Here is a 21,103-nt window from a genome sequence, read left to right on the forward strand (position 1 = left end):
TGTGCTCATATCATATATTTTAACATTCGTAAACAAAAATATATCAATAACAACTCAACTCTTCATGTGATAGGGTTTCACTATTGGCTTAATAACACACTCCATTTAAAAAGTGAAACAATGGATTTATAAAAGAAAAGTTGTTGGAAGTTCTTTATAATACTTGAAAGATATTGAATTCGATTTAATTCAATTTAACAATACATAATTCCACTAAATTATTCCAAATAACTAAAGAGGCAATGTAGTATAAAGATCAAGTGCTATACACAATGTTATTTAGTTTGTCTTTGATCCTCGAAATACCATTCTCTGAGGAATAAGTCTCTCCAATCTGTAGATTTACACAATATAATTAAGACACTGATTAATGCATAAACAAGCTCAAATGAATGCCACATTTAATCCACCAACTTAACTCGCAAAATGAAAAGGTAAAAGCATGGTTGTATCTCAAAGTGGCACAATTTTTATCATTTTCAATCATAAGAGATGGGCGTTTCTAACTTGTATTTAGGCCGGCTGTAGTGGGTTAACATCCACTTACACATCAGCAATCTTAAGGCGTTAGTTAAACACCACTTTGTGGGCTTGAGCAGGGCGTGAGCAATGTTGCAGAAATCGGCCTAGGCGGCCGATTAATCGGGGCCTAGGCGGCCGATTAATCGGCGCCTAGGCGCTAGTTGGTGGGTTACTGCCTAAATTTAAGCTAGTCGGTCAAAAAAATCGGTTATGGTCAAAATCGGTCAAAGTTGGTAAAAGTCGGACAAAATCGGAAAAAGTCGGTCAAAATCGGACTAATCGGGCCCATGTTTTTTGATCCAATAAACCCAATTTTTGAAACCTGGCCCATGGTTTAAAGCCCAAATTTTAGTTATAAACCTATTTTAACATTTAAGTTTAGGTATTTTAACCCTTTAACCTCCTCTATCTTTCACTAGTTTACATATGGTTCCTAAACTTTTAAATTTATTAATAAAAAGTATAAAGTTATCTCCTAAACTTGTAAATTTATTAATAAAAAGTATAAAGTTATCTATAAATATAAAAAATTTTGTAAAATTATACTTAAAAAGTCCAATTCGATTAATCCCTATTAATCCCGGTTAATCCCTAGGCGGTACCTTACCGCCCGACTAGCGCCTAGTGCCTTTTACAACATTGGGCATGAGAGGCTTAACAAGCATGAAAGAGAGAAGACAAATAACAAGCATAAAAACCAATAAAAACTCTCTATAGGAGGGGACAACCCACCATAATTAACAAGGGATTGTTACATATGACAATAGCTATAAAAGAAAGCGCATACAACAGTTATTTAATCAAGTAATTAGCTCTTCTAATCATTTGAACCAAGATGTTTGTCTTGTTGAATGATTCATCTAAGATAAATGATATTTCCATAGAAAACAAAATTAGTATAGTACTTGATAAACATTTTTAATGAGTGCACCACACATGTAGGGAAACACATTTAAACACCAAAGCTTTTACTATGACAAAATATTTTTAAACAATGAGTAGCAGTACATAACATCAAATTATTGCAAGAATAAATTGAACAAATCTAATTATTTACATCATACACATACATAGATTATTATGTATATGACAAACAATCAAACTAACTTATTCAAATATTTTTTAAGAGTTAATTACTGTTTTCGTCCCTGTGGTTTGTCAAAAATCATTATTTCAGTCCATTAGTTTAAAAATTGCGATTTCAGTCCCTGTGGTTTCAATTTCGTAACCATTTCAGTCCCTGTGGTTTCACTTTCGTAACCATTTCAATCTATTTATTCTGTTAGTACATGGACTGAAATGGTTACGAGGTGGACTGAAATGGTTACGAAAGTGAAACCACAGGGACTGAAATCGCAATTTTTATACTAATGGACTGAAATAGTGATTTTTGACAAACCACATGGACGAAAACAGTAATTAACTCTATTTTTTAATAACTAGCACATAACTTTTTTCTCCATGGTTCATATTGTTTAAAATTTTTATTTCTTCACGCAATTATGCAATTATGTAAGTTATATCTATATAAAAAACATCAAACTAATTTGTTTATATATTTTCTAACTTTTAAATGTTAGGATTAATTTCATATATACCTCATAAACGTGAAAAATTTCATATACACCCAACATTGCGCATGTTTAGTATCTATAGATAAATGGAGTTTGTTCATTTATTATTTTGTTAGAATTTCAAGATAAAAAACAAGCATTGCATTTCAATCAATCTTCTTATACTTTAAAAACTTTACGATAAAAAAATAATTATTATTTTGTTCTATCATGTTCTCCTAAGAAACTGTTTTCTGCTTGTAAGTCTCCCTGATGTGTTTATAAGTGTTTGTAAATGAAATAAAAGCTAGGGAAGAGAATATCTACCTGAGCATGTATGGTATGAACAACAATATCATTAATGATAGAAAAGCTAGCATTGATGACATCAAAGCCTTCTTCATGAATCACACGAATAGTTTCACTTAACATGATCTGAAAATCAACCCCAGTGATGAGAATTGCTTCAGGAGATGACCCCATTTCACGAACATCAATCCGTGGTGTGCTTTGTTGCCCCAAACTCGTACCTTTTCTTTTCTTGATCCGCATCAAGTTTTCCTTTTCTTCTTTCATCTTCTCCAGTTTTATTTGCAATTTCTTAATGTAGTTTGTAGCTTCATGTAGTTGATCTGGTTGTGATACCATACCCTGAAACATTCCTCATTGTAACTAATCGACAAATAGAAAATTATTGGGTGAGGCTAAACGTACCCACTCTATATATATATGCTTAATGCACCGCCTACGAGTAAAAGTAGAGAGGTGACCTGACTGATTTAATATGGATAAGGGGTACGTACGTTTAGCAGAACCCTTGTCCCCCAAGGGAGTTTCAAAACCTCATAAAACCTTAAAATTTGGAAATAAGTAACTTATACACATACATTATATGTGTGTGCATGGGCGGTGATGAGGGTGAGCGGGGAGGACTACCGTACAGGGCCCGTGATTTTAAGGGACACGTGTTTTTTTTTTTTTTAAATCCGATATGGTGATGTTAATTTTTTTAAATAGTATACCCATACCAATTCCAATATAGACCCAATTACAAATCATCTTTTATGGTTTAGAAGTTAGCCCATTGGCATTAGGTTTAGTGAGCTCATTTTTTATGGTTTAAATAATAATTGCATTGTTTATCGTTAAGGCGTAAGGACACATTTTTTCGAGCTCGAACATGGTAGATGAATTCCCAGAAATGTCCCTGTGTGTGTGTGTTTGTGTGTGTGTGTGTGTGAGAGAGAGAGAGAGAGAGAGAGAGAGAGAGAGAGTAAAAACCCTAGGAGAGTCATGAGGAACAAGAGAATGGAGCTTGGAGTATAGGGCCTTCATTTGAATCCTTCTGTTTTTCTCAATGGTTTTTCTGTCAACCTTAGAAGATGATGAACTAGGGTTGCATGCCATGATCACTTTTATCACACTTTGTATTCCTAAAAATGAAGGGATCTTTGCCTGTTTTTATAGCTCCAAATTCATTCATGCTCACTGTGATAGTGATTGGCCTTTATAAATATGATAATAGGAGATTGGATGAAAAAAACATTTGTTAGAGCATCTTTTATGGGATCCACAATTCCACATGCATCAAAAAGATTTTCTAACAAGTTTATTATAAGGGAATAAGTTTTTCTATTATGTGTCATCTCAACATTACACCATCACCCTCTTTTAACTTTCATGAAAATACTCATCATTCATCTATTAATCCTTATGTACAACCCTAGATGCATAAAGTACAACCTACAAAAGAAGGGGTCGCTTCATCGCGGACAATGTCTTCATCCCGAGTAGGGAGTAGGGACACCCCCAACAAGCGCCACTATGCGTAGCGTGGTGTTCCCTATGTCATCGCGTCTTAACATCATGCTCACAAAGATTGCGAGGTGACCGTACCACATGGCCTAATGATTCTTGATACATAACTAACACATTTTTATTTGGTAACTAGCCCAATAATTTCCCATTAATTATGTTAAAACACACATTACAAATTTGAAATGTCAATAATTACACATTAATTATGTTAAGCCATATATTATAAATTTGAAAGTATAAATGTTGATAGTTTTTTAGCAGCAATATACAATATTAAATAGTAAAATGAGTTAGCAAGAAACTAAAAATTCTAAAGAAAACAAATTTCACTATAACATCACGAATATTAAACTCACAACATCTTTCCTAATTTTAAACTTGTTTTTATTATTAAGTAATGTACTTAATTCCTCAAATTTAATCAAAAAAATATATTGGTGGGAGATGATTTGTATGTCACGATTTATGTGTAATGTGCCACACACACTATTTATTTAAGATTAAATTGCTGAAATCAACCTTTATGTTATATTCAAACTACACTTCGTACCTTTTACTATAAAATCGGCAAAAACCGACCTTTATGTTCATGTTTATAATTATCAATCAACGATTTGATGTGAAAAGTACGAAGTATAGTTTAAGTATAATATAAAGGTTGATGCAATTTAGTCTTTATTTAATATAGATAAAATTACACAAATCAACCTTTATGTTACACCTAAACTGCACTTCATACCTTTCACTTTGAAATCGGTCAAACTCAACCTTTATGTTCATGTTATGTTACGTTCTATAACCTTTACAACTAACGTCATCCAAAAACTCAGTTAAGTAACTTTGCATGCTTTGCATGTGAGGATATCATGGTCTTTTCATCAGCCTTTACTAATATAAAGGTTGATTTGAGAAATTTTGTCTTCTTATTATTAACTATTATTATTATTATTATATGGTTTTATAAAATGTTTTCTTTAAGAAAGTGTTGTTTTAATTTTTTAGAGAAGGCATTTATTTTTATTTTTAAAGAATGCTTTTTAAACAATTTTTTTTTTGTTTCAGGATGGTGAATAAAACAAAGCCAAACAATATTTGTGTTCAACGTTTTGTTTTGTTTTTAAATTTAACAAAAATAACTATTTTAGATTAAATAGGTTATGTTCGTGTCAATCCGCAAATATGTTTGTCAAATGGATTCATTTGCCTAACACAATTTTTGGGTCCGTTTTCATGTTCGGGTTCGTGTTACATAACATGATTATTTAAAGATTTTAGGAAATTATTTTATTTAAGCTAATTAATAAAATACATATAATCATTGTTTTTTATAACAAGTCTACATCTTAATAAACTAGAAAACAAAATGTATCTATAAACAGAATATATATATGGCTATATACTTATTTCTTTGATTTGCGGTTTTATAGTTTATGAGTAGGATTATTATTTTTATATAATAGAAATCATATTTAAGAAATAAATGGTTGTGTAAAATTCATATAATTTCCAGACTAACAATCATGTCTAAAAAATACGAATAGGGTTTTAAAAAGCGGAAAACTAATACATTGGACAAGGATTTGATTATTTTGTAAAAACAAGAATTAAGGATTTTCTAAAAATGTTTTTTAAACGTTGCATTATAAATTTGTAATTAATAAATAATAACACTTTGTTTTATTATTTGTTGGACAAGGATTTGGTTATTTTGTAAAACAATAATTAAGGATTTTTTGAAAACGTTTCTTTAAACGTTGTAGTGTAATTAATAAATAATAACATTTTTTATTATTTAAACTTTTTTTTAAATCAATTATTAGTATTTTTACAAACAATTTTGAAAGTTATTTTATAATGATAATAATAATAATAATAAGACAAAATTTCATAAATCATCCTTTATGTTATGGAAGGCTGGTGAAAAGACCATGATACCCTCACATGAAAAAACATGTGAGGTAACTTAACTGAGTTTTTGGACGATGTTAGTTGTAAAGGTTATAGAACGTAACAAAACATAAAAATAAAGGTTGGGGTTCGTCGATTTTATAATAAAATGTATGAAGTGTAGTTTAGGTATAATATAAAGGTTGATTTGTGCAATTTAGTATTTAATATATTTAACAAAAAAAAAAGTCTATAGTCTATACGACAAAAGTAAAATACCAATCAGTTTATAGTCAATGCTCTTCAATATACAAGTAACTAGGTTAGAACCCCGTGTATTACACGGGGTTAAGTTAATAAAATTTTAAATTATTAAATAAGAAAAAAAATTAGAAACATTGGAAAAGAAATAATAAATAAATAAAATATTCATAAAGTAAATATTAATAAAGAAAAGTAATAAATAGCTAAGAAACAATAAGCAGAAATAATTTCATTTAGTTACTATCTACATTTCTTATTTTAAAATCTTTACCTTAATATCCGACCTTTAAATATATATGTTAAACTAATGAATATTTTTTGTTAGATTAGGTCTCCTAAACGTTCTTACAAAATCAACCGTTACCTAAAATATATTTTTATTTATAACTTATAATAATGATATTTTTTTGTTTAAACCTTACCAAAAAAAATATATTTTACGAAAGTGTTTTTATATTAGATTTATAATGATGGCCATTATTTCATATATAATCTAATTTTAAGCCTTTACCAGGACTATTTAAACATGATTATTTGTTGTTATTTAAAAAAAATGTAAATAAACAGTTTTCATTATTGAATTCATTGAATCCATATAATACACAAGACAATAACATAATATTATGAAAAAAAAATTAAGAACCTAACTATATATATACAATTTCTCAAAATAAACTAACAAACTATAAAACCTTCTGGGGTAGCCCAGTTGGCCAGTCCCACCCAGGCCTCTTCTTGAGGTCACCGGTTCGACTCCCGGCAATGCCCTATTGGGGTGTTGGGGCTCTTCACCGTGGGTACTCACCGCCAGGCAACATTGGGACGTTGTTAGCTTGCGGAGTTGCAATACTCCGGCGGATGGGAGGTCCGTGCAACTACCCCCCCCCCAAGTAACAAACTATAAGTAAAAAAACCTAAATTCAATTATGCCCTCTAGTCATGGTCATGGCCGGCCCTGAGGGTGGGGGGAGGACCACCGGCCAGGGCCCGATATTTTGAAGGGCACACTATTTTGAAAAAATTTGATATGTATATGTAAAAAAATAAATTAATAGAGTATGCCCATACAAACATCAACATATGCCCACTTACAAAACTATTTTTAAGGTTTAGTAGTTATTAGCCCATTAACATTAGGTTCAGACATTTATTGTGCCCAATACCCGATTTCGTTAAGGCCTAAGGGCGATAGGGCACGTTTTTTCAAGCTCGAACATGCTACATGAATTCCCGGGGCCGGCCCTGGTCATAGTGTCCTATGCGATAGTATTAATTAATAATAATATCAATTTTTTTAACGTAAAGAATAATATTTAATGATACGTAAAAAAAATAATTTGTGGTCACCTTAATAATTTTTGTACTTAATTATCGGGTTATTTAAATATTTAGAAATATGGCAAATTTTTAGGAATAAAATAACAATAAAAATGAGTTTTCTACTTGTTATCGATTGATAACATATAATTTCAGTTGTTTAAATATCTAGAAATATGTCATATTTTTAGGAATAAAAAAACAATAAAAATATTATAATTTAGGAGGGAAACCTAATTAAAGAGTAGCCCAGAGATTGACATGTGTCCTCAATCAAGTTTCTTTTATTATATGTATAGATTTTATTTTAAAATAATTAAGATATCGTATTTTATCTAAATTAAAATTTAAAAAGCTTTAAGATATCGTATCATTTATATGCAATTGTAATTTTAATAATTTAAATTAAATAATAATTATCTACAATAAGGATGATCTAAAATAATGACAAGTGTCCTTTATTAGTTTATTTTATTATATAGTATAGATGTCTTTTTTAAAGATTAGAACGGGGTGGTTTTATTGATCCTGTTTATTTTTCACATGAAACCAAACCAAATAAAACCGGCTAGGTATTTACGCTCTTATACGATTGGTATCAACAAAAGTTATGAGAAGAATGGCTAATTATGGTTTTAGAAAACGTCAAACCAAACCCAAACCGCCTCGGTCTGCCTATTTGACACGGTTCAGTAATCTTTTTAAAATCATTAGTTTATACAAAAAATTTAACAATAATAAGAATTAAATCTAACCATCAATTTGAATTTTCAAACTATATAGATAACCGTACAGTTTATCTGTATAATACAAACTATAGTTTTTCGTTGTTAATATTCAAATCTTACATATGTTCAAGGAGGGTTCTTAACAGATCGGGGATTTATCTTATTCGAATGCCATAAACTCTCTTTTCAAAATTGGCATGTCGATGCCATAACTCTTTTTGTCTTTTCCCCTTATTTCCGGAGGCCATAAACCTTCATGCACGCTAAAACGAGCCAGCTTACGCTGATTAATTGTTGTATTTCATATACGCTTAAATACTTATTATTTACGTATAAAATACATCGATATTATTATCAACCTTTGTATGATGGAGTAGTTTCTAACCCCACTTTGCCCATTCACTCGAGGATATACGACAACCATAAAAAATTTGTTTGATATTGTGATTGTTAAGCTATGAAAAAGCCTTGTCAGCGAAATAAGTTCTGTTATCGATGATGATGTCATGTGGTAATCCAAAGTGAACTATTAGGGGTAGGGGCGCTCCATTAGTGATGGATTTCCAACACTCACAACATCCAATCAAGTTCTGCCGCGTCATCGAGCTTTATTCCATCACTAGTGATGGATTTTAGTGGAAATGCCCACACTCACCAAACATCTACCACACAAAACATCATTCATCAATCAAGTTTCCACGCGTGAAGACCACCACGTGTTGCCACATTCACGCGTGGTGAATGGTAGCGGCGATGGTCTTCCACGCCATTCAACTCATTGCCAAATCTCCACCACTGGACGCCCGGTCTACCCTTATGCTTCATACAGCGAAATCTTATATACTTACCACATTGATTTTTCTCATCTGATTTACCATCCACCAAGTTGATGAAAACATTTTAGAAAGGCCCAAGCCCCACTAGGAAAGGTAATGGGCTTGAGACTGATATTTTGGGTTTTTGTTATGCTTTTCAAGTTTTCATAAGGTGTGTGTATTTAGAATCGAAACTAGAGGTGTGTGTATTTTTTATATGTGTGTTTCCAAAATATTAATCAGGTGTAGAAGACAAAACTGTAGAGAGGATTCAATATAGCTAACAATAGTTAAAAAAAATAAAAAAAATTAAAATATTACATAATGGGCAAATTAGATTATCTACTTGACTTTCTGAGACGATCCTCACAAAATATATACATATTTCTATACACAGTTATTAGGTTCAAAATATATAAAATATCTTTACCAAACATAAAGCACCAGTGGTCTAGTGGTAGAATAGTACCCTGCCACGGTACAGACCCGGGTTCGATTCCCGGCTGGTGCATTTGTGAGCTATGATGACAAGCCTTTCATGATGGTTGGGTCCATCATATAAACCTTCTTCTGAAGGAAAATACAGGCCCTTCTGAGCTCTTTTTTTATTTTTTTCCACTTCAAATTTTCTTTTGTAGTTTAAATAATGAGCTAAAAAGTTGAATTTATATATTAGAAAATCAATAAATGTAATAAAGTTTGTCTAGTACTCTAATGAGCTAAAACTACTTATTAACATATAGACCTGGTAGGTGTTTGACTGTATATGATTTAGTGTGTTGATTATGTCTTAAGTGTTACTGAGCTTCTTTTAATTGTGTTAGGGTAGTGTCATTTGTGTAATTTAACCGTGTGACGCGTCATATCATTTGATAAATTTAGGTAATTATTATTAAGTTTTTATATTTATTTAAATGAGCTCATTTGGTTATTTTAATATTAAAATGTTTTTGAGTTATGCAGGGTGGTCATCAGGGTCCAATAATGGCGATGACATGTCATGCTTACGGCGAGAGTGAATGTCTGGAGCAGATGGCAAAGTAAATGTGTGGGACGTTGAAGGGCATTTCTGTACACATTCCTTTAAGGGTCATAAAGGGGTTGTGACAAGTGTCATTTTTCATCCTGACCCAACTCGTTGGCTGGTTCGGTTTCATGATTTACAACCATATGCTATCAATTTATAACATCATTTTCACTTTTAGCTTTATTCTGGATCTGATGATACAACTGTACGCGTTTGGGATCTACCTTAGAAAGACATCGTTCATCTGTGACAACCGTTGCAATAACAGAAGATGGAGGGACTCGGGTATTTTTTGTTTATTAGTTATTAGCCGAGCCGATGTTTTATTTGTTTTTGCTTTAGTTTGCAAGTATTGTACGGTTGACCACTTGACCCTTCTTCATCTGATGCACCGATAACTTTAGGTTGTAAAGATGTGGAACCTTCATGACTACAGCTGCACAAAGAGTATACCTACAAATGAAGCCGTATGTGTTATTGGCACCTCAACTTCTTGTGCTTCGTGTCTGCAAAGCAAGAAAACCGATGACAAGTCAGCCGTTCAAAGATAACAATGTGAGCTCTCTTTTTCTTTATGTTTTTTGTGTACTTAATTGTTACATGACGGCAATACTTTAATTTTTCGTTAATATGTAAGTTAATTGCAAGAGTTTGTTATATCACAACATTATATTTATTGTGATGTTAGTTTGCAGATCATCTCTACAGTAGCCACTCGAAATCGATTGCCCATGGGGTTTTTAGAAAGTCAAATAGAGTCAACGGTGTATTCTTGGTCTAATGATATTCATTGTATTGTGGATTAATGATGATTTACGCTTAACAAATATGTCCATATTTTGTGGGTTGGTACAGGCTTTGTGCATCATAGAGAGAGAGAGGGTTTAATTCCTAACATGGTGTAAACTTGATGTAATTTAAAAGTATGAATTATGTAACATTTGCCATTAAAAAAAATTGGTGTAATTTTTTATTGGGAATTGTGTAACTTTGCTATTAAAAAAAATACTTTTAATAAGTGTAACACATACAAGTAAAAGAAATGAAATTCTTCCTAAAATCGCATGATGATTTAATCAAGTTCTCACATGATGGATGTTTCATGTAAAAATCTAATTTGCATAAATAAATTTTTGTTTAATTTTACAAACATAATGACAGAGGCCTTGAAAGCTTCTTGAGGCCCAATTAGTTTTTTTTTATACTGGATCACAAAGGCCTGCTAAGTGGTATAAATAACATGGGTTAAATGCCTAATCGAAAGTTGATTCAATTCCATAACAAACTATAGAGTTAAATGTCATTTTAGTCCCTATGATTTGTGTCATTTTGCCAGTTTAGTCTAAAGGTTTCATTTTTCGCATGTGGGTCTAAAAAGATTTCACCGTTGCCATTTTAGTCCAATGGGTTAATGGGTAATTCGGTCATTTTATATGTATTTCTGTTAACTAGAAAGACAATTCGGTAACATAAAATGACCGAATTGCCCGTCTCGTTAACATAAATAATGGATGAACTTAACTCAGTGGACTAAAATGGCAATGGTGAAACCTTTTTTGGACACACAGACGAAAAATGAAACATTTGTACTAAACTGGCAAAATGACTCAACCCACCGGGACTAAAATGACATTTAACTCCAAACTATAAATATGATATTTAATTATTTAAATTTTTTTCATTAAACTTATAATTTAATACATTTGTTTATTAGAATTACGTTTTTTAGTTTCTATTTATTAACTTTTATAATTATTTATTATCATAGTTATAATTTCGTTATCCGGTGACATCTCTCATTCATTCTAAAAACCTCATGTGAAACAGGGCATTCTTAATGTTTTACCCTGAGATTTGAGATTTTTTTGTCATTTTCTTTCAAACATTTATTTATTTTTTTTTCTATCAAACATTTAGATGAAAATCTCAGGGACCATTTTCATCCAAACGTCTAATTTACTTTATTTTTTCAATCAAACACATGGTTAAAAAAAGTTGTTTTGAATGAAAATGGTAAACATGCACAAACCTCAAAGACGATTTTGACAATTTTATCGGTAACAAATGTGTTAGTAAAGGCGATTTGATTTATATAACCTACATAATATAATTCTTTTATTTAATATTCTCTAAACGTTTCACCAATGACAAATATAACCTGTGTATCGGAATTAGGTTTAGAAGGATTGCTAATTAGCATTAGCATAAGAGAATATTTAAAAAATATTATATAAAGAAAACATCACATTCTTTGAATTATGGACCTCATGAATCACGTATGTAGCAAAAAAAATATTTCAATAAAAAAGAATGGTTCTGATTTCTTGTGGATTCTACAAACCGATTCATGTTGGAACTGGTTCTAGTGATCGATTCAGAATCCGTTCTGTTTTGGTTCAACAAACGTCAAAACCGTTTATTGTTGAGTTCGAATTGAAACATTGCAGTTCAGGTTGGTTCCTAACCGGTTCTTGTCAAACCGGTTTCAATAACGGTTCCGGTTCCGAACAAACTTTTTTTGGGCACCTATCTTATGATTAAATACATAATATAATTCTTGTTACATTATTGTGAGTGTTTTAGGATTTAAATGGAAATTCGTAGGTGTGAAGGGGTGTCACACCCCGATCTCCACGTGTCACCGGTGGGCCCGGTGTGGGGTATGGTGACGTAGTTGGCATCGTCATAGACAAACAACACAATATAATAATGAACAGCGGAAGCAGAAATAGATTCATTTCAACTTTAAATAAAATGTAATAATAAATATCACAAGTAGTTGAAACGGATCCACAGGCGGATCAAATAAAATAAGATAAATTGTTCAACAGTTTATTTGTCGTCCGAGCTTGCGAGACTATTGTGGACGCTCTAGGAGACAGCCAGCCTAGTTCGTATAGTACCTGCACTTAACCTTTTGGGAAAATACGTCAGTTTACACTGGTAAATACAAATCAACTGACTCATTTTGAAAATGATTGAAAATTGATTTAAATGCACATGGCATAAATATTTTTATTAACTTGGGATAATTATGCAATATAAACTTGTGAACGAATTACATGCTACTCGTACGTTTGGTAGCCCGGGATCTTGTCCGGGTTAAAGATTAAATGACACACCACATTAAAGAGTTATACACGACGGGTTTATGCCTACACCCCGTGCTCTGGTCGTGGCCATCTCGTAAGATAATGCCAAGGATATCCGGGACACGGTCAATAACCCCCCAAATGCTTAAAGTAAAACAAGACTGTTTAAACGAGCCGGACAAACTATTCCAATTGCATACCCAAGGGTGCAAGATTTGAACGCTCGATCAAGCGGTATTCTATATACCGTACCCCAAGCCCGTATAGGGAAAATAAGTCAAAATGTATTTACCTGAGTAAGTATGAATCACAATTGGTAAGTGTAGATAGCTTTTACTGGGCCTCCTATTCTGGAACAAAGGTTTATAATAACCTATTAGATTCCTAACGGGTCTTTATTTAAGCTTTAGCTTAGACCGGTTAGTTTTAAGGACGATACGGTACAAGCGCACGATTAAGCGAAAGACCGGATAGAATGTGATTTAGACCCGACAAGTTTGAATACTTGTATAATATGGGTATACTAAATACATTCTGGATTTTGAGACAAAAATGATAACGTTTGACCCGTTTCGGTCAATTTATGCAAACTAGTTACATAAACCGAACCGAACGCAAAAAGGGCGTTACGGGTAGCCAAATGAGTCATATGCAAGTTCCCTGAGATAATATGCTTTAAATATGATATAATATCAGCAAGTTATGTCCTATTATGCCCCGAATGTATTTAAACTCAATTTACGCCTCATAAGGGCATTTTGGTCATTTAAAAGATTATAAAAGAGTCAATTTGGAAATCTGAGTTACGGGTCTGAATTATACAGTAAATATACTTAATTTGTCATGTTATAACAGTAGTGTATGACCCGTAGACAAAACTTATCATTTAAAATCAAACTATGCACCGTAGGGGTATTTTAGTAATTTCACAAGGGCTAAAAACGTCAAAACTGGAAATCTGAGTTCAAAATATTATACTTACTGTTATTATATGCAAATATACTAAATACATCAGTAGGTATGAATCTTATGTGTTTAATATGAGTATAACGCTTACTATGCGCTAAAAACGCTTAAAATGCGATTTAGAGCCGTTTCCGGGTTTTTAAAAGAAAGCTGAGATTTTTATATTTCCAGAATGCTTAAAATAATTTATTTAACAAATAAAATCAGTAGAAAAAGGTTTGGGGTCAAAAGGATTTATAAAACTCATTTTATGGCTTAAACGGTCAAAACCGGCGTTAACCGAATCGACTTAGCGACGTATGATCCGATCAGCCAAAAATTAAATAAAAATCTTCAAAAATCCCAGAATATTATATAACATCAGTGGGTAAAAAGGTTTTATATCGAAAAGTGGCCTTAAATAGGTTATACGCTAAATGCGCCGTTTATTTAACATAAAGATATAGTTTTACGATATCGGCCATAACTCAAAATCTGGACCACCAACTGATCTCAAATTTTCGGTGCAAGTTTATAAATTAATAATAAAGATTTCTACTCTTTCACTTTTCCAAAAATCACGTTTTATATCAAAAAGGGCAAAATAGTCAACTTTTAAGCATAATCGGAAACATGCATATGAATCGGTTAAGCATAGACTCAAGATGTAAAAATTCCAGAAAGTTAAACTAAAATAAAAATGGTCTAAAATAAGCTCTAATACAGATCTCATACATGCATGCACGGATCCGAATCGAGAGTCAACGAAAAAGTCGTTTTACAAGACTTTCGGTTCCGATTCGTGTTTATACTAAAGATTGTCGAGTTGATTATGATAAAACACATTCTTATATTCATTATAAGTTATTTTTGATGATCAAACTGATTGCATGTCATCTGCATTACCATTTACGCTACATTTCGCAAAAACACTTCCTGTTGACTTTTTAAGAACATCTTTGACTCGACAAATAGCATGCTTAGAGTGGGAATCAGAGAATACCCTTTTGAGGGTTTGTTTCCCACATAAATACCAACTTATAAGTGGTTTCAATTTGAGAAATGACAGAGCCAAACTCGTTTAATCGAAAAGTCAAACTATATGAACAACGGTTTGACTTTTAACTAATAATCTATGCTAGAACGGATTAGAGGATGATATGAATGCTTACAAAGGTCCTAATGAAGCCTAGAAAGCACTTGGAGGCTGCCTTGACGACCAGAAAGCTCCTGGAATGCCTTGAGAGTTCTTGCAAAAATTGTATGTGTTCTTGGTGGTTACACAAGTCCTCAAAAAGTGATGAATTGATCAGATTTATTGTGAATTCAGGAGTTGTAAGAGTGCACCAGGTGTCCTAGACATGCATGGCCATCTATTGGTGAGAATTGGAGGTGATCCCGGCTGTTTCCCACTCAAAAAATGGACTAAACAGCCCCTGCTCGCGATCTGCTGCACCTGGGTTTATTGGCAGCTGCCAAACTTTGTTAATTATTGGCAGTTTTGGTCCCTGTCCTTGCACGCGAGGTTTTGGCTATGAATCTTGACTCGTAAACCCTCAAATCTGGTTTTTAAGAACCTTGGGACATTTACCAACATGGTAATGTCCTCGGATAACTTTGCGCTCACCCGAAAAGTCATGAAATTCGACGTTGACGCTTTTAACCCCTCAAGTACGGTTTTGGCCATAACTTTCTCATACGATAACGAAACTTCGTGAAATTTTTACCACATATTCTAGTGAGTATATTTTAGCATTACAGAGCTTCGGGTCTGCCAAAAGTTCACTCAGAGGTATAAATTCAACATGTTGACACTTTTAGCCCCTATAGTTTGTAATTCCTCACTTTTGTGCAATTTCCGCTTCGTATGATCCATGATCCATCTGTTTAAGGTTATAAACATTATGTAGGGTTATTATGGAGTCTATTTAGCCATTGTTGACACTTTGGACCCTTACGTTCCATAGTTTTCACCTTTTGTCAATTTTAGTCCCTCTAAAGTTTGTTTTTGCATATGCGAAGCCTATGACACGTGTCAATACATTATTGGACGTAAATTTTCGAGGTGTTACATCCTCACCCCCTTAAAATAAATCTCGACCTCGAGATTTACTGAAACAAATGAGGGTATTTTTCCTTCATCGTGGATTCCACTTCCCACGTGTATTCGGGACCTCTACGGGCATCCCATTTGACTTTGACAATCGGTATGTACTTCCTTCGAAGCTTCTTCACCTGTCGGTCCTCGATCGACAATGGTTTTTCCACGAACTTCAAACTCTCATCTATGTGTATATCTGTATGCGGTATAACCAATGATTCATCAGCGAAACACTTCTTCAAATTACAGATGTGGAACACATTATGAATAACGCTAAGTTCTTCAGGCAAGTTTAACTTATAAGCAACTGACCCGACACGTTCGACAATCTCGAAAGGTCCTATGTATCTCGGGCTTAGCTTGCCTTTCTTACCAAATCGCATCACCCCCTTCCAAGGCGATACTTTAAGCAACACTTTATCACCTACATCGAAGTGAAAATCTTTGCGCTTTGGATCCGCATAACTCTTCTGCCTATCCCTGGCAGCTTTCAAACGATCGCGAATCTGAACGATCTTGTCCGTCGTCTCAAAAACGATATCTGGTCCTGATAGTTGGACATCTCCAACTTCTGCCCAACAGATGGGCGATCTACACTTTCTACCGTATAGGGCTTCAAAAGGCGCAGCTTTTATGCTCTAATGGTAGCTATTATTGTAGGAGAACTCAACCAATGGTAGGTTCTTATCCCAACTACCACCCAAGTCGATCGCACATGCACGCAGCATGTCTTCCAAAGTTTGAATAGTACGCTCACTCTGACCATCGGTCTGAGGATGATAGGCCGTACTAAAATTCAAACGAGTGCCCAATGATTGTTGGAAACTCTTCCAAAAATGTGACGTATATCTAGTATCTCTATCGGAGATAATAGATACAGGTATACCATGTAGCGCTACAATCTTATCAACGTATAATTGAGCTAACATATCGGAGCTATACGTCTCCTTGATGGGTAGAAAATGAGCTGACTTCGTCAGTCTATCTACTATGACCCATATAGTATCATTTCCCTTTCTCGTCTTTGGCAACTTGGTGATGAAATCCATTGTCACCATTTCCCATTTCCACTTGGGAATTTCAGGTTGTTGAAGCAAACCTGACGGTTTCTGATGCTCCGCTTTGACTTGCGCACAAGTCAAACATTTAGCTACATGCCCAGCTACTGACTTTTTCAAACCAATCCACCAGTAGTTTGCTTTTAGATCCTGGTACATTTTATCAGCTCCAGGATGAACGGAATATTTAGAGCTGTGGGCTTCCTGGAGGATAACATCCCGAAGTCCTCCATAAACTGGAACCCATATTCGTCCGTTTAGTCTAAGCATTCCATCCTTGTCGTAGGATAACTGCTCCTCAGTTACTCCTAACTTCTCTTCAGGATAGTTAGCTTCCAACACAGCTTCCTTCTGTGCAGCTAACACCCTTTCATTCAAATTATTCCTTATCTCAATGCGCTTGGCATTGATTCTGATCGGTTTCACCCTTCCTGGATGGTATCTTATCTCACAGTCATAATCATTTAGAGTTTCCATCCATCTCCTTTGTCGCATGTTCAATTCTTTCTGATTGAACAAGTGTTGAAGACTCTTGTGATCCGAATAAATTATACACTTGGTTCCATACAAGTAATGTCTCCATAGCTTCAATGCAAATACAACTGCACCCAGTTCCAAATCGTGGGTGGTGTAGTTCTTCTCGTGCACCTTTAGTTGTCGAGAAGCGTAGGCAATGACTTTGCCTCTTTGCATGAGTACACAGCCCATGCCAGTATGTGATGCATCACAATACACCACAAATTCTTCTATACCATCGGGCAGTGTTAACACTGGCGCATTGCTCAACTTCTTTTTCAGAATGTCAAAGGATTCCTGCTGCTTAGGGCCCCAATCGAACTTAATCTTCTTACGAGTCAACGAAGTTAGGGGCGCAACAATCCTTGAAAAGTTCTCGATAAATCGCCTATAGTATCCTGCTAGTCCAAGGAAACTGCGAATCTCGGTAGGCGTCTTTGGCTCCTGCCAATTCATAACTGCTTCTACTTTAGCGGGATCTACTTGGATACCACGCTCGCTTACCACATGTCCAAGAAATTGGACTTCTCGAAGCCAAAATTCGCACTTCGAAAATTTGGCATAAAGTTTCTCCTGATGCAGAAGTTTGAGAATACAACGAAGGTGTTTCTCATGGTCGGCTTGGCTCTTTGAGTAGATAAGGATGTCGTCGATAAAGACAATGACGAATTTATCCAGATAAGGATTGCAGACACGATTCATGAGATCCATGAATGCGGCTGGTGCGTTAGTGAGCCCAAAAGGCATCACTAGGAACTCGTAATGTCCATAACGAGTCCTAAACGCTGTCTTGTGCACATCTTCATCTTTGACCTTCAACTGATGATAACCGGACCTCAGGTCGATCTTTGAGAAGTAGCTTGCTCCTTGTAACTGATCGAACAGATCGTCGATCCTGGGTAACGAATATCTATTCTTGATAGTGACTTTGTTAAGCTCACGGTAATCGATGCACAGACGCATCGATCCATCCTTCTTTTTAACGAACAAGATTGGCGCTCCCCAAGGAGACGAGCTAGGTCTAATAAAACCCTTAGCTAACAGATCATCCAATTGCGTCCTCAACTCCTTCATCTCCGTTGGTGCCAACCTATATGGTGCTCTTGCTACTGGCGCTGCACCTGGAATGATGTCTATTCGAAACTCCACTTGCCTATCCGGTGGCAAACCGGGTAGTTCTTCAGGGAATACTTCAGGGTATTCTGAGATAACAGGGATATCTTCGATCTTCGGCTTTGGCTCATCAATAGTAACTTGTGCCATATAAATGACACATCCCTTCTGCAGGCATCTGGATGCCTTGAGCATGGACACTTGCTCAGGCAATCCGTGCTGGGTATCTCCCTGGATAGTAAGTGACTCACCGGACGGAGTCTTAACTACTACCTGCTTTCTGTTACACAGAATCTGGGCTTGGTTATGCGATAACCAATCCATGCCTATCACTATATCGAATCCGGCTAGCTTAAAGGGAAGCAAGGATAACGAGAAAGAATGATTCCTAATGGATATAACACATCCATCTAGAACTGTCGAGGCGGTTTCTATGGTTCCATCGGCTAATTCCACCTCATACTTCACACTTAAGGTTTTAACAGGTAGGTTCAACAATTTACAGAACTTATCATCTATAAATGACTTATCAGCTCCTGAATCAAATAGGACTCTAGCAAAGACATCATTTACAAGAAAAGTACCTGTAATGACGTTGTCGTCTAGAACTGCTTCCTTGGCGTCCATTCTGAAGACTCTCGCATTGGTCTTCTTTCCTTCATCAGCTTTCTTGGCATTCTTTGGGCAATTTGGCCGGATGTGCCCTTTCTCATTGCAACCAAAACAAGTTGCGTCCTTAAGCCTCTTGCAATCTAATGCCTTATGATCCGGGGACTTACAAATCCCACATAATTTCTGCTGAGATTGAGATCTAGACTCCTGCCTGCATCTCCCAAAATGATGCTTCCTACAAACCTTGCACCTGGGTTTCTCACCCGACTGATGATCTCCCTTCTTGAATCCCGACCCTTTCCTGTGGTCGTTGTTCCCTCGGTGTCTTTTCTCCGATCTCCGTGAGGTATCGTCCTCACGTTTCCTCTTGTTTTCCTCCGAGCTCTTAAGGGCTCTCAACCGGACTACATCCTGGGTGAGTGAGAGAGATAGATCAGCTACTGATCTGAACGTCGTAGGCCTTGATGCCTTAACGCTCGCTTTGATCTCTGGTGCCAAACCCCCAATGAAACGGGCGATCCTTCGCGGCTCTGGGGTCACCAAATATGGCACTAATCGAGATAAAGTGTTAAAGGTGGTGAGATATGCCTGACAGTCGAGGTTCTTCATCACTAGAGATACGAAATCTGATTCGATCCTTTCGACCTCATGTTGCGGGCAGAAATTTTCTTTGATCAGAGCTACAAACTGATCCCATGTCATACCGTACAGTGTGGCCTTACCGGCAGCTTGTAGGAGTGATTTCCACCATGCTAGCGCATCTCCCTTAAACGACTGGGACACGTACTTCACTACGTCCCTATCAGCACACCCGCTGATATCAACAACCGTATCCATCTCATCTAACCACGTCATGCAGTCAACTGCTCCTTTCTCCCCAGTAAAATCTCTGGGCTTGCATGAAACGAAATACTTATACGTACAGGACTTACTGTGCGTATCGTGCTTCTGCTTGATTTCTTGTTTCGGCACACTACTGTGGTTGGAGGAGTGATTATCCTCATCATCCTTCTTCGGCTCGTTTTTCTTAGAAGGCGGCTTGCTATGAGCCTCCGAATGAGTCTTGGGCTTGGCGTGCGATACGGTCCGGGTCCTACTTCGGGTCCCGCTCGATTCTCTGAATTGCCTATCCATAGCTTTGGCAACAGCGTTTTCAACTAGTGCTTGCAGTTCCGCACCAGTTACATGAATCTTAGTGTTATCAGGGTGTTCCTCAGAACGACTGTTTGTTTCTTCCGATTTTGCCATGTAGCTTTAAGAGCTACAATAAAGTAAAGACAAGGTCTATTTAGAAACCTAACAGTATTATCGTTCTTTGACGATTTATTAACCATGGTAATAATAGCCATAATAGTTAATTTATTTAATTTCATTCAGTACTTTTATCAGCATTTATCATAGAATGAAATATATATATTGGCACAATAGGCCTAGTCACTTCGGACAACTTCTAAATTTTAAATTTAGATTTTTATAGGATTAGAATTGTATAATTAAACAAATAATCCTTTGCTTGGCAGGGAGTTATAAACCACAACTGCCTTTTTGTTTTATATGACATAGTCATAACCCGTAGGCATCAAGTCATAATCAGACTTGTATACAGATACAATCTGTAGATAATTTATTAAAAGGGTGGCTTGTGTGATTTTGCGGATCACGCTTAGCCAAGAATGTTAACATGTTTACAGATGTTAACAGGGATTTGAATCTTTTTAACCAGGTTTTATCATAT

General features: G+C 35.1%; 1 protein-coding gene and 2 non-coding genes across 3 annotated transcripts; 2 read left to right on the forward strand and 1 right to left on the reverse strand.

Annotated features, from left to right (window-relative positions):
* Positions 1-256: 256 nt before the first annotated feature.
* On the reverse strand, positions 257-3,482 carry LOC110887764 (transcription factor bHLH162). The gene is made up of 3 exons (XM_035978973.1): positions 3,357-3,482; positions 2,403-2,726; positions 257-334 (listed from the first exon to the last, which is right to left on the reverse strand). Exons 1-3 carry the CDS (start codon positions 3,480-3,482, stop codon positions 257-259), a joined length of 528 nt encoding a protein of 175 aa, XP_035834866.1.
* A 5,862-nt stretch (positions 3,483-9,344) lies between these two features.
* On the forward strand, positions 9,345-9,415 carry TRNAG-GCC. The gene has a single exon. It is a non-coding gene; the product is annotated as a tRNA-Gly (tRNA).
* A 5-nt stretch (positions 9,416-9,420) lies between these two features.
* LOC118483638 lies at positions 9,421-9,504 on the forward strand. Its single transcript, XR_004870925.1, has one exon. It is a non-coding gene; the product is annotated as a small nucleolar RNA snoR114 (small nucleolar RNA).
* Positions 9,505-21,103: the final 11,599 nt, after the last annotated feature.

Source organism: Helianthus annuus, chromosome 10, assembly GCF_002127325.2.
Source record: "Helianthus annuus cultivar XRQ/B chromosome 10, HanXRQr2.0-SUNRISE, whole genome shotgun sequence".
Classification (NCBI taxonomy): Eukaryota; Viridiplantae; Streptophyta; class Magnoliopsida; order Asterales; family Asteraceae; genus Helianthus; species Helianthus annuus.

Coding starts and splice junctions, on each gene's coding strand:
- LOC110887764 (XM_035978973.1), bottom strand. CDS start 3,482: ATGGCATGCAACCCTAGTTCATCATCTTCTAAGGTTGACAGAAAAACC. Junction 2,727..3,356: donor TTCCTCATGACTCTCCTAGG/GTTTTTACTCTC, acceptor GGAATGTTTCAG/GGTATGGTATCACAACCAGA. Junction 335..2,402: donor TTCATACCATACATGCTCAG/GTAGATATTCTC, acceptor GTAAATCTACAG/ATTGGAGAGACTTATTCCTC.